The 13,637-nt window shown below is 41.4% G+C and overlaps 1 protein-coding gene across 1 annotated transcript in view; it reads right to left on the reverse strand.

Moving 5' to 3' along the window:
• NSUN7 (NOP2/Sun RNA methyltransferase family member 7) overlaps positions 1–12,318 on the reverse strand; it is a 60,985-nt gene extending 48,667 nt beyond the window's left edge. Inside the window, exons 1-2 of the mRNA XM_060012666.1 lie at positions 11,953–12,318; positions 11,376–11,790 (exon numbers count right to left, since the gene is read on the reverse strand). Of these exons, the coding sequence (XP_059868649.1) occupies positions 11,376–11,703 (328 nt within the window). The 5' untranslated portion in view covers positions 11,704–11,790; positions 11,953–12,318. The remainder of the gene's footprint in view (positions 1–11,375; positions 11,791–11,952) is intronic.
• Between the last annotated feature and the right edge of the window lie 1,319 nt (positions 12,319–13,637).

Here is a 13,637-nt window from a genome sequence, read left to right on the forward strand (position 1 = left end):
GGCATGCATTCCAGACTGCTCTTTGCCACACGCCTTGCATGAGTTGGGTGGAAGGATCTGCAATTCTTCAGCTGTGTCTGGATTAGACGGGAAGTTCTAATTCAGGAATAAAGTATTTGCAAGCCTGCTTGACTGAAGATCTAAAGCCATGTCCCCGGACATCTTTTTTTTTTCCTCTCCGTGGGTTCCAAACTCAAGTGTAAAAGGAAGAGTGCTATTTATTGGATCTCTAAAACTCACACAGTCTGTCTGATCATCCCTCCCATTCTGGAAGAAAGATGGAAGATATTTCTTCTTTTGACTCTCCCCTAGGTTCTCCTTCTCTATTTTTACTGTGTCCATAGAGTTTCCTTTAAATGATCCACTTTATATAATTCACTTCTAGAACTTTCATTTCAAGGATGCCAAGGCTGAGGGGGATCAAGAAGGTGGAGTAGGAAGATGTGGAGCTCACCTCTCCCCCAAAAGAGTTCAAAATTACTTCTACATGTGGAACAATTTTCAGGGAAAACTAACTGGAAACTGGCAGAAGAACAAAGGCAGCAAGAAACAGCTCCACGTAACCAGGCAGAGACAGGAAAAAAAAAAAAAAAAAGCATCAGGTTGGGAACTGAGCCCCCAGGAGTGACCTCTGTAAGGAAGAGAAGATCCACACAGGTGGACCCTCGCCCTGGGGAGTAAGCAGGTCGAACCACAATCTGGGCATCCCAGTCCTGGAGTCCAGCGTAGAGGAGACAGGCCCCCTTGTCTGCTGAGAAATCCACTGGGACAGACAGAGGGCTGGAGAAGCCTAGGCTCTACACGTGAGGAGTGACCACACGCTGGCTTGCTGAGAACCAGGGCAAAGAGAGCCTTGCACTGGCAACTGCCGCCTTGCCCCACTTCCCAATCCAAAGGGGCGAACACCCTGGCCCCATTCACTCCACACCACAGCCGGGCATGAAATCTGGGCAGAGACTCAGTGTAACTGCATAGAGACAGACCGGGCACCTGGGCTGTGATCCGGGTGGAGCCACAGCGGCCACTGTCAGCATGCATGTGAGGTAGCGCCACAGGAGCCTGCAGTGGCTAAGTGCTGAATCTTGGGCACATAGACCCTAGGAGAGAACTCAATCTAGCTACCGCAGAGATAGCTGGGAGGTCCTGGGGCGTGGTGTGGATGGAATGGTGACAACCACTGTCAGCAAGCTCAGGAGTAGCAGTGGTTAGTCTCCTAGCAAGAATACCCCAGTGTGCCCACACCACACCGCAGCTTAGCACTAGATATGGGGCAGACAGGTCCTGGGAGTCTGCCACAGAGGCAGCCCAGACCTCAGGCAGCAGCGCAGCCACCTCAATTCCCGCAGCCACAACACCCCGACCCTCAGCCCCAGCCTACTCCACACCATAGCCTTTAACTAGATCTGAGACAAAACAGAGAAAGGGACACAACCCTGGGCTGCTTCTGAGTGGAACTATGGATGCCTACACAGGCAGCACACAGGTGCTCTGTGACCATGTGGGCGTCACTTGCTTCAGAAATCACCTCCTTTGGGGCACAGCATGTACTCAAGGCCAATGGAGTCCGACTGAACCCAACCCTCAAGCCTTCCACCCCAACAGCTGGGGAGCAGACCCTGCCCCTGACAGGGCAGTGACAGCCACGGAGCAGAGAGAAAGCCCTGCCTCACATCCAGTACAGGCTCTGGACACCAGAATACCAGCCACACTCCCATCAAGGGGATAATGTCCAGCACACCCTGAGGAAAGATGCGACTGAAGTCCATACCAAAACCAGCCACTGTGCCAAAAACACTGGACACACACAATCTATGCAGGGACACTCCCACATAAAAACACCCTTCAAGACCACCGTAGATAACTGTTCCTCCTAAATTCATAGAGACAGAGAAAGTTAAGTAAAATAAAAAGGCAGAGGAACTACTCCCAATTAAAAGAACAAGAGAAATCCCCTGAAAGAACAGATAATAAAACAGAGCTCACGGGCTTCCCTGGTGGCAGTGGTTGAGAATCTGCCTGCTAATGCAGGGGACACGGGTTCGAGCCCTGGTCTGGGAGGATCTCACATGCCACGGAGCAACTAGGCCCGTGAGCCACAACTACTGAGCCTGAGCGTCTGGAGCCTGTGCTCCGCAACAAGAGAGGCCGCAATAGTGAGAGGCCCGCGCATCGCGATGAAGAGCGGACCCCGCTTGCCACAACTAGAGAAAGCCCTCGCACAGAAACGAAGACCCAACACAGCAAAAATAAATTAATTAATAAACTCCTACCCCCAACATCTTCTAAAAAAAAAAAAGAGCTCACTAGTTTACTAGACCCTGAGTTCAAAAAGGAGATAATAAAAATTCTAACTGATTTAAGAAAGAGTATCGATAGAAATGCACATCACTGTAATGTGGAACTAGAAGCTATAAAGATGAACCAATCAAAAATAGACAATTCAATTGCTGAGATTAAAAACCAATCTAGAAGCAATGAAGAGCAGACTAAATGCCACAGAAGAATGAATAAGTGACCTGGAAGATAGCAAAATGGAAATCACTAAATCAGAAGAGCAGACAGAAAGACAATGAAAAAAAAAATGATATCAACATACGAGATTTATGAGATAATACAAAACGTGCCAACGGGTGCCCAATAGGTGTTCCAGAAGGGAAAGAGAAAGAGAATTGAAAGTGTAATTGAAGAAATTATGGCTGAAAACTTCCCAAACCTAAACAAGGAAACAGATCTCAGGTACAGGAAGCACAGAAGGTCCCAAAAAAGATGAACCCAAAGAGACCCACACCAAGACATATCATAATTAAAATGACAATTTTATTTTATTTTATTTTATTTGGCCACACCACACCACTTGCAGGATCTCAGTTCCCTGACCAGGGATCAAACCCGGGCCACAGCAGTGAAAGTGCCAAGTCCTAACCACTGGACCACCAGGGAATTCCCTAAAATGACATTTAAAAATAAAGAAAGGATTCTAAAGGCAGCAAGAGAAAAACAAAGAGTCAGTTACAAGGGAACCCCCATATGGCTATCAGCAGATTTCTCTGCAGAAAACTTCGCAGTCCAGAAAGGAATGGCATTACATATTCAAAGTCCTGAAAAGGAAAACATGCAGCCTAGGATACTCTACCCAGCAAGATTATCATTTAGAACAGAAGAAGAGAAAATTTCTTAGACAAGCAAAAACTAAAAGAACTCAGCAATATTAAACCTACCCTAAAAGAAATATTGAAGGATATTCTCTAAATAGAAAAGAAGCAAGAAACTATAGGAAAGGGAAAATCACAATAGGAAAGGTAAATATATAAAAGGACAGAAGATCACTTCAGTCAGTACACAGATTAAAAAACAATCAAAAAATTGTAAAAGCAATTATAACTACAACTAACAGTAAAAAGATATGCATGAAGAAAATAGGACAGCAAAATCACAAAATGTGGGTGAGGGGAGTATAAAAATATAGATCATTTAGAATGTGTTTGAAGTTGAATGACTATCAGTTTAAAGCCAGTAGACACAGCTGTGAGTTAACATACTTGAACATACTTGAAACTACAGTATATTTTAAATTTGTGGTTACTCCATGGTAACCACAAATTTAAAATATACTGTAGTTTCACAAGAACCAAAAAGAAAGTAACTCAAGCGTACTACAAAAGAAAATTATCAAACCACAAAAGGAAAAACAAAAAGAAGAAATAAAGAACTATAAAAACAACTGAAAAACAAGGGTTAAATGGCAATAAGTACATACCTATCAATAATTACCTTAAATGTCAATGGACTAAATGCTCCAATCAAAAGAAACAGCGTGGCAGATTGGATGAAGAAACAAAAACAAGAACCCTTAGTGTGCTGCCTACAAGAGACTTCCTTCAGGGTGAAAGACACACAAACTGAAAGTGAGGGGATGAAAATAGATAGTTCATGCAAATGGAAACACAAAGAAAGTGGGGGTAGCAATATTCACATCAGACAAAATAGACTTTAAAACAAAGTCCATAAAGAAAGACAAGAAGGGAATTGTATAATGATAAAGAGATCAATACAAGAAGATAATATGCTCGTTAACATATAATCCTCCAATACAGCAGCACCTAAACATATAAAAGAAACAAAAACAGACATAAAGGGAGAAACTGACAATACAATAGTAGCCAACCTTAACACCCCTTTGACATCAATGGACAGATCATCCAGACAAAAAATCGGTAAGGCAACAGAGGTTCTAAATGACACAATCAGTTGAACTTAATTGATATCTACAGAATACTACATCCAAAAAAACCAGAATACAGATTCTTTTCAAGGGCACATGAAATGTTCTCTAGGATAGACCACATACTAGGTCATAAAACAAGCCTCAACAAATTTAAAAGGACAGAAATTATTTGAAACATCTTATCTGACCACGACAGTATGAAACCAGAAATCAACCACAGAAAGAAAAACAGGAAAAGAATGAACACATGGAGACTAAACAACATGCTACTAAGAAACCAATGGGTCAACAATGAAATAAAAGAAGAAATGAGGAAATGCCTCAAGACAAGTGAAAATGAAAACACAACCTTACAAAATCTGTGGGATGCTGCCAAAGCAGATCTAAGATGGACATTCACAATGAATCAGGCCTTCCTCAAGATACAAGAAAAATCTCAAATAAATAACCTAACCAACCACCTAAAAGAATTAGAAAAAGAAGAACAAACAAAACCTAAAGTCATCAGAAGGAAGGAAATAATAAAGATCAGAAAAGAAATAAATACAGATCAAGAAAACAACAGAGGGGGCTTCCCTGGTGACGCAGGGAAGGTTGAGAGTCTGCCTGCCGATGCAGGGGACATGGGTTCGTGCCCCAGTCTGGGAAGATCCCACATTCCGCAGAGCGGCTAGGCCTGTGAGCCATGGCTGCTAAGCCTGCGTGTCTGGAACCTGTGCTCTGCAATGGGAGAGGCCACAACAGTGAGAGGACCGCGTACTGCAAAAGAAAATAATAATAAATTTAAAAAAGAAAGTAGAAAACAACAGAGGGACTTCCCTGGTGGCACAGTGGTTAAGAATCTGCCTGCCAGTGCAGGGGACATGGGTTTGATCCCTGGTCCAGGAAGATCCCACATGCCGCAGAGCAACTAAGCCCGTATACCACAACTACTGAAGCCTGTGTGCTCCAGAGCCTGCATGCCACAACTACTGAGCCCATACGCTGCAACTACTGAAACCCATGTGCTCTAGGGCCCGCATGCCGCAAGTACTGAGCCCGCGTGTGCAACTACTGAAGCCCATGCTCCTAGAGCCCTTGCTCCGCAACAAGAGAAGCCACTGCAATGAGAAGCCCATGCACCACAACAAAGAGCAGCCCCTGCTCGCTGCAACTAGAGAAAGCCCATGTGCAACAACAAAGACCCAACACAGCCAAAAATAAATTTTAAAAAATAATAAAATAAAAAAATAAAATAAAGTAAAATAGAAAACAACAGAAAAGGTCAATAAAACCAAGAGCTGTTTTTTGCAGAAAGATAAATTCAACAAACCTCTAGCCAGGTTCAACATGAAGAAAAGAGAGAAAACCCAAATAAACAAAATAAGAAATGAAAGAGGAGAAGTAACAGCTGATACAGAAATACAAAAAAATCATAATACTATGAACAGTTATATGCCAACAAATTGGACAACCTAGAAGAAATGGACAGTTTCTAAAAACATAAGATTTACAAGAACTGAGTCCAGAAGAAACAGATAATTTGAACAGAACAATCACCAGACGTGAAATAGAATCTGTAATTTAAAAAAAAACTCCCTGCAAACAAAAGTCCAGGAGCAGACGGCTTCACTGGGGAATTCTACCAAACATACAATGAAGAAATTATACTGAGCCTTCTCAAAATATTCCAAAAAATTGAAGAGAACGGAACACTGTGAAATTCATTCTATGAAGCCACCATCACTCTGATACCAAAACCAGACAAAGAAACTACAAAAAAAAGGAAATTATAGGCTAATATCTTTAATGAATATAGATGTAGAAATCTTCAAAAAAAATTAGCAAATTGAATCCAACAATACATAAAAAGGATCATACATCATGACCAAGTGGGATTCATCCCAGGGTCTTAAAGATGGTTCAACATATGCAAATCAATCAGTGTGACACACCACATTAACAAAAGGAAAGACAAAACCACAGATCATCTCAAAAGACGCAGGAAAGCATCTCATAAAATTTGACATTATTCCTAATAAAAACTCTCACCAAAGTGGGTATAGAGCGAACATATCTCAACATAATAAAAGCCATTTATGACAAACCCACAGCCAATATAACACTCAACAGTGAAAAGCTGAATGCCTTCCCACTAAATTCTGGAACAAGACAAGGATGCCCACCCTCACCACTTCTACTCAACATAGTACTGGAAGTCCTAGCCCCAACAATCAGATAAGAAAAAGAAATAAAAGGTATCCAAATTGGAAGGGAAGAGGTAAAATTTACACTATTTGGAGAAGACATAATACTCTATACAGAGAATCCTAAAGTCTTCACACAAAAACTATTAGAACTAATAATGAATTCAGCAAGGTAGTAGGATACAAGATTAATATACAGAAATCTGTTGGATTTCTTTACACTAACAATGATAGAGAAAATTTTAAAAGTTATATCGTTTATTGCATCATAAAATAGAAACAAAACCCTAGGAATAAACTTAACCAAGGAGGTGAAAGACCTATACACTGAAAATTATAAAACACTGATAAAGGAAATTGAAGATGATTCAAAAAAATGAAAAGGTAGTTCATGCTCTTGGATTGGAAGAATTAATATTGCTAAAGTGAAGCACTCTATAGATTTAATGCAATCACTATCAAAATACCCATGACATTTTTCAAGAACTAGAACAAATAATCCTAAAATGGATATGGAACCACAAAAGGCCCAGAACTGCCAAAGCAATCCTAAGGCAAAAGAACAAAGCTGGCGGTATAAGCTTCCAGACTTTAGACTATACTACAAAGCTACGGTAATCAAAACAGTGTGGTATTGGCACAAAAACAGACATATAGATCAATGGAACAGTATAGAGAGCCCAGAAATAAATCCACATACCTATGGCCAACTAATCTATGACAAAGGAGGCAAGAATATACAATGGAGAAAAGACAGCCTCTTCAGCAAGTGGTGTTGGGAAAACTGGACAGCCACCTGTATCAATGAAATTACAACATTCCCTCACACCATCCATAAAAATAAGTTTGAAATGGCTTATATTACTAAATATAAGACATGACACCATAAAACTCCTACAAGAGAACATAGGCAAAATATTCTTGGACATAAATCGTAGCAATATTTTCTTAGGTCAGTCTCCCAAGGCAACAGAAAAAGAAAGCAAAAATAAATAAATGGGACCTAATCAAACTTAAAAGCTTTGAAACAGCAAAGGAAACCATCCGCAAAACAAAAAGACAACCAATGGAATGGGAGAAAATTATCTGTAAACAATGCTACCAACAAGGGCTTCATATTCAAAATATACAAACAGCTCATACAACTCAGTACCAAAAAAACAAACAATCCAATCACAAAGTGGGCAGAAGACCTAAATAGACATTTCTCCAAAGAAGACATACAGATGGCCAACAGGCACATGAAAAGACACTCAACATCACTGATTATTACAGAAATGCAAAGCAAAACCACAACAAGCTATCACCTCACACCAGTCAGAATGACTATCATCAAAAAGTCTACACATAATAAATGCTGGAGAGGGTGTGGAGAAAAGGGAACCCTTGTACACTATTGGTGGGAATGTATATTGTTGTAGCCGCTATGGAAAACCATATGCAGGTTCCTTAATAAAACAAAAAATAGATCCATATAATCCAGCAATCCCACTCCTGGGTATATATCCAGAAAAGATGAAAACTCTAATTCAAAAAGATACACGCACTCCAATGTTCATAGCAGCACTATTTATAATAGCCAAGACATGGAAACAACCCAAGTGCCCATCAACAGATGATTGGCTTAAGATGCGGTGTATATATATACAATGGGATGTTATTCAGCCATAAAAAAAGAATGAAATATTGCCATTTGCAGCAACATGGATGGACCTATAGAACATTATACTTAGTGAAGTAAGTCAGACAGAGAAAGACAAATACTATCTGATATCACTTATACGTAGAATCTAAAAACAATAAAAATGAATCTATACATAAAACAGAAACAGACTCACAGACGTAGAAAACAAACATGATTACTAAAGGGAAAAGGAGCGACAAATTAGGAGTATGGGATTAACAGGTACAAACTACTATACATAAAATAGATAAGCAACAAAGATTTACTGTATAGCACAGGAAACTATATACAATATCTTGTAATAAGCTGTAATGGTATATAATCTGAAAAAAAATAACTGAATCACTTAGCTATAACCTGAAACTAACAGAATATTGTAATTCAACTATACTTCAGTTAAAAAAAAAAGAATGCCAAGGCCCTCTTATAATTATAAATATAGGTACATGGGGTTTTTGTATCTGTGGAAGGAGGGAAACTTGACAACCTTCATAGATGTTGTCATACATTGTTGCTGGGAGAATTAAGCACTGTCCGTAAGACTCCTTTGAGAAAGGACAATAGAAAGCTGTACCTGGTCTCTTCTGGACTTTGTCCTGTGTATATTTTTCTGGTGCTGATCTTAATCTTTATCCTTTCATTGTAGTAAACTGTAACCATGAGTATAACAGCTTTACTGAGTTCTGTGAGTCCTTCTAGTGAATCATTGAACTTGAGGGTGGTCTTGGGGATCCCTGACTACACATACTTATTCCCAAAGCCATAACCAGACCATATATTAAGTATTTGCTAGGTTTTTCACTGACAGGTTACATGATTTTGAAATGACCAAGTTAATGCCACAGCCAGTTCCTCGGACTGAGAGGTCATCAAATACTATTTACAACTAGAGAGGTTGGAGAAAGAATTAAACCAGGAATAAGATCAACAATTTCAGAAACATCTCTTTCCTCAATTTTTTTTCTTAATGGGTTGTTCATTAATTTTTTTTTAAAGAAATCGTTTCGCCAGTTTTTCTTCTGTTTTAATATTTAATAGTCCTTGAAACATCCAGAGATACTTTTAAAAAATAAATTAGCTGCTAGTACTCTACTTCTTTGACATAAGTCAAACTTAATAGGAATAGCTTACTCTTCATTACCTTCTTTAACAGACAATTGACCTTGCAGTTATTTAGCAGAGTGAGACTAGAGGTGGTCATTTCAACAAACATGATTCTGAGCCCTTTAAACCTTTAAAAGATTAATCAGAAAAATACACTCTCTGCTTTGAAATAACTTATACACAAAGGACATCAACAAAAGGGCAAATAATAAAACTGGAAAACATAAAACACAACCAAAAAAATACACTTAACATTTGTATAGATTTTTTTCTTCGTACTTCCTTAAAAAGATATGGTAATATGATTCAATTATCTGTTCACAAATTCACAAACAAAAGAGACCATTACCCAAGCTCTCTTAATTTGTACATTAACCTTTTCAGCTTTACTGCTCCTATAAAACCTTAGAGAAGAAATCCTCAGTTTTCTTTCCTGAACCGTGATTCCCTGAACCTATACTGTATAAGCGAGATGTGAGTCTACAAAATATTACATGTGAAAGTATTGATAGAACACTGATAATACAAAAGACAAAAATGAAATGCATAAGAGTCTCCAATATTTTAAAGCAAAATATCAGGTTCTTAATTATCTTGGAAACCCACTGAACTTAGGAATTCTAGTTTTATTCCATTTGAACATTAGAAATTATTCAGATGATAATTTAAAGCAAGATATTATTATCATTAAGAAGAAAGTAATAGTTGTACCAAGTAAACAACCAAAGCCATCTCATCTTAGAATTTGAACTTATAAAAATGAACATTTCAAGGAAAAGTAGGTTTATAAATGTCTATGACAATAATTTATGTAAATGGGAATTTCTAGGTTATTAAAAAATGTCAGTCACAAGACCCTTTCATAAAACACAAATATAGATCAAGAGAAAGAAAAAGATAATCTACCATACACATCACTATAGCATGACCATCTAGTCAATGCATTAATTTTACAAAGAATAATTTCAGGCTTTTATAATTGATTTCTAAAGGTAAGTTTCAATATTCTTATCGGGGAAAAAAAATTGTCTATAATAGAATTTTGGCATTACCATTAAAATATCAACTAATCAACATAAATGCCTAGTCTGCATTTCACTGCTGCAAGGAGAAAATGTTCAAATGTTCACCTGACTCATGATTTAAAGTACAACACTCTGGTTGGTCTTTAAATCTGCATTTTAAAAAGGAAGAGGAGGGAAGGGATGAAATAGAATCTGAAAGATTAAACTGGAGGAGGGAAAAATGGCTAAGATAGATTTTAAAAGAAAAAAAAAAGATCACAAGCAGAAAATAAAGAAATGAAACCCAAAGAGTAGTTGCCTCTTAACATCATATAAATTTTTCTCTGTGATGGCAAATTCCTGGCTTCAGAGTTGAGCTACCTCATGTCTGCAGACAACCAAAAATATACATTCGTATCTGAGTAATTAATGGGACATTTTAATTCACTGAACAATTGTTAACTGCCTCTGTGCAAGGATGTGCAAGGCCCAGTAAGTACTAACACTAAGGAAATATATGCAAATGAGTGATGCCCTTTCTGGGTGTCTCTAAGAAGCTCATCATTTCAGCCAGGCTCCTAATACTCCAAACATTTCTGGAAATTCTTTTGGAATACTCAGTACACAAACCAATATAAACTTTATAGTTCATATTGTATTATAGTTTATAGCTAGTACAGAAACATGTCTCCAGGCCCTTTGACTGCTCTCACAGTAAAAATATTTGATTCTGTACTGGAGTCAACTCCATACTCAAGTTGATCATTACCCACCATTGAGGAAATCTGCAATATTACACCTCAAATCCTGGCAGCAAGTTAGAAAGGGGACTTTTACAAAAATTCGAAAAAATAAATTTACAAGCTTCCAAAATTAAAGCGAATGGCAGTGATTCGGATCATCTTAACTTGCTTTCATTTTGACCCATCTAAGGACAAGGCAAGGTTCTAGGCACGGGGAAATCTGCAGAGAAAAAAACGTTTCTGGCCTGAAAGAGCTTGCTGTACAGGGAAACTCTCCTAATGCCTGGACATTTGCAACTGACCAAAGATATTCATAAGCCTAAAAACAAAATCTGGTGTGTGCATGAGGGGGCAAGAAGGGGGACTGCACTCCACAAATTCTCTCATTATTTTCCGTTAGTGCTGACTGTCAAAACGGGTACTACTCACACTTCAGGGCACTGAAAGCCAGCTCATAGGCCAAACGCTGAAAGGATTCATCCTCAGACTCGGTGGAGGACGGCAGGGGCTCATTCCCATACTTTATTAAGACCTTCTCTGGTGAGTTTTCGAATCGAATGCCCTGAAAAATGTTCGCTGCCATAATGTAAACGGAGTCCGGATAGCCAGTTTTTTCGGGCAAACCAGTTGAGGTTTTTTCGCTGTATGCTGTGTCCCCTGACAGTGCCAGGGAAGAGAGTTGGAGATAAGAGAGTTGGGAGATCTCCTCGGTAGTTTCTTCTTCCGAAAACTCCACTTTACTGGCGGGGTCAAGCATGTTTGCCCCTTCACTGTAGTAACTCAAGCTTGAATTACAATTCAGATGTCCCAGGAAATGGCTTTCCTTGTACCTTAAGCATCGTCTCTGAAAAGAAAAGATTATCTCGGTAAATCACTATTTCTGCACGACCACACTTGGTGGCCCACCCAGTGTGGCCCTAAAGACCAAGAGGTGGCATTTACTGGCCGACCCGAGCATCCCATACTTCGAGCCGGGCAAGTCCGAACGAAACCTCCACACACTCACAAAGGGAGAGGGGTGGAGACGGCTCCCAATCGCCTCCGAAGCGACGAGACTTTTACCAAGGCCCGTTTGGGAGCGTCTGCGGCCCCTCGGGCGCTCCTTTTCACTGGCTCCCGCGAGTCCTCCCTCACCCCAGAGGGCGGATGTTCCCTGGGGCTTTGGGGACAGAGACGCCGCAGCCGCCAGCACTTCGGGCACCTGTGGCTGGTGCCTGAAACAACGCCCTCGGGAGCCCCGGGACTGCGGGGCTGCGGCGGCGACCCGCGCCGGCAGTTTGGTTCAAATGAGCCTCTCCCACCCGCCTGGGTCTGGGCAGGGGGGTCGCGACCCCAGCTCTCGCTTCGCTCCGGTTCCCGGAGGGAGGACGCACCTCAGGGCTTCGCCCGCCCGTGCGCTGTCGCGCTTGACGGACGCGGCTGCGGAGCACGGCGGAGGGCGAGGCTGGTGAACCAGTCGACTCAGGCCACGGAAAGGTAGGCCTCCCCCGCCTGTAGCAGTCCGCCGGCCCAGGACTCGGCTCTCCTTGGCAACCAAGGTGGGGGAGGGAACGCCGCCGGAGGGAAGGGCAGTTCCCGCGGGATTTGGCCAGAGCCTACTTTTCCTCAGCGAGTTGCTCTTCCTCCCTCGTCCCGGGACGCTTGTGTCAGCCCTTCGTGGCGTTGAAGGCCCATGCACAGTTGGACCGCGGCATCCTGAGCGTCCTAGACTTCCCCAGATTCACAGGTGGCCCCTTTTCCCCAACACGTCCCCTGCGGTCTCCTTGAAAGCAAGAATTTTGTATCTCTGACAACACCCAGTTTAGCGGGGGCGCAGGAAATGTTAAAACAGATGAGTGGGGCTTCCCTGGTGGCGCAGTGGTTGAGAGTACGCCTGCCGATGCAGGGGACGCGGGTTCGTGCCCCGGTCCGGGAAGATCCCACATGCCATGAGCGGCTAGGCCCGTGAGTCATGGCCGCTGAGCCTGCGCGTCCGGAGCCTGTGCTCCGCAACGGGAGAGGCCACAGCAGTGAGAGGCCCGCGTACCGAAAAAAAAAAAAAAAAAAAGATGAGTGTAGAACTACGGAAAAAAAGGGACTAGTCGACTTTATTTCCACGCTTTTTAGGACAGTAGAGATCACATTAGACGGACCCTTCCAGAGCAAGTTGTGTAAAGACCTTTGCCAATTTAAGACCGCATCCTTCCTTTCCAGGAGTTGCCTGCAAAGAAAGATGCTGCTGAAATGGGCCTACAAAAAATCAAGTTCACCCCACCCTTCAAATTATAGAATGGAACTGGGATTATATATAAACCACCCCAAAGGGTTTTAATATGGCTACTTTAATTTTTGAGAGCCCTGGAGCGAAGTCTGCATCGTAATGCATGAAAGAAAGTGAGCTGTGCTCTTTTTTTTTTTTTTTCCGGTACGCGGGCCTCTCACTGTTGTAGCCTCTCCCGTTGCGGAGCACAGGCTCCGGATGCGCAGGCTCAGCGGCCATGGCTCACGGGCCCAGCCGCTCCGCGGCATGTGGGATCTTCCCGTCCCAGGGCACGAACCCGTGTCCCCTGTATCGGCGGACTCTCAACCACTGCGCCACCAGGGAAGCCCTGTGCTCATTTTTAAAGGTAGTGGAAAAATACTCTCTTAATTTCTAGAATAAAAACAAAATGAATGAGATTTAAATCTTCTATTGAGTTTATGTGCATTTTA

This window comes from Delphinus delphis, chromosome 5 (assembly GCF_949987515.2).
Source record: "Delphinus delphis chromosome 5, mDelDel1.2, whole genome shotgun sequence".
NCBI classification, from domain to species: Eukaryota; Metazoa; Chordata; class Mammalia; order Artiodactyla; family Delphinidae; genus Delphinus; species Delphinus delphis.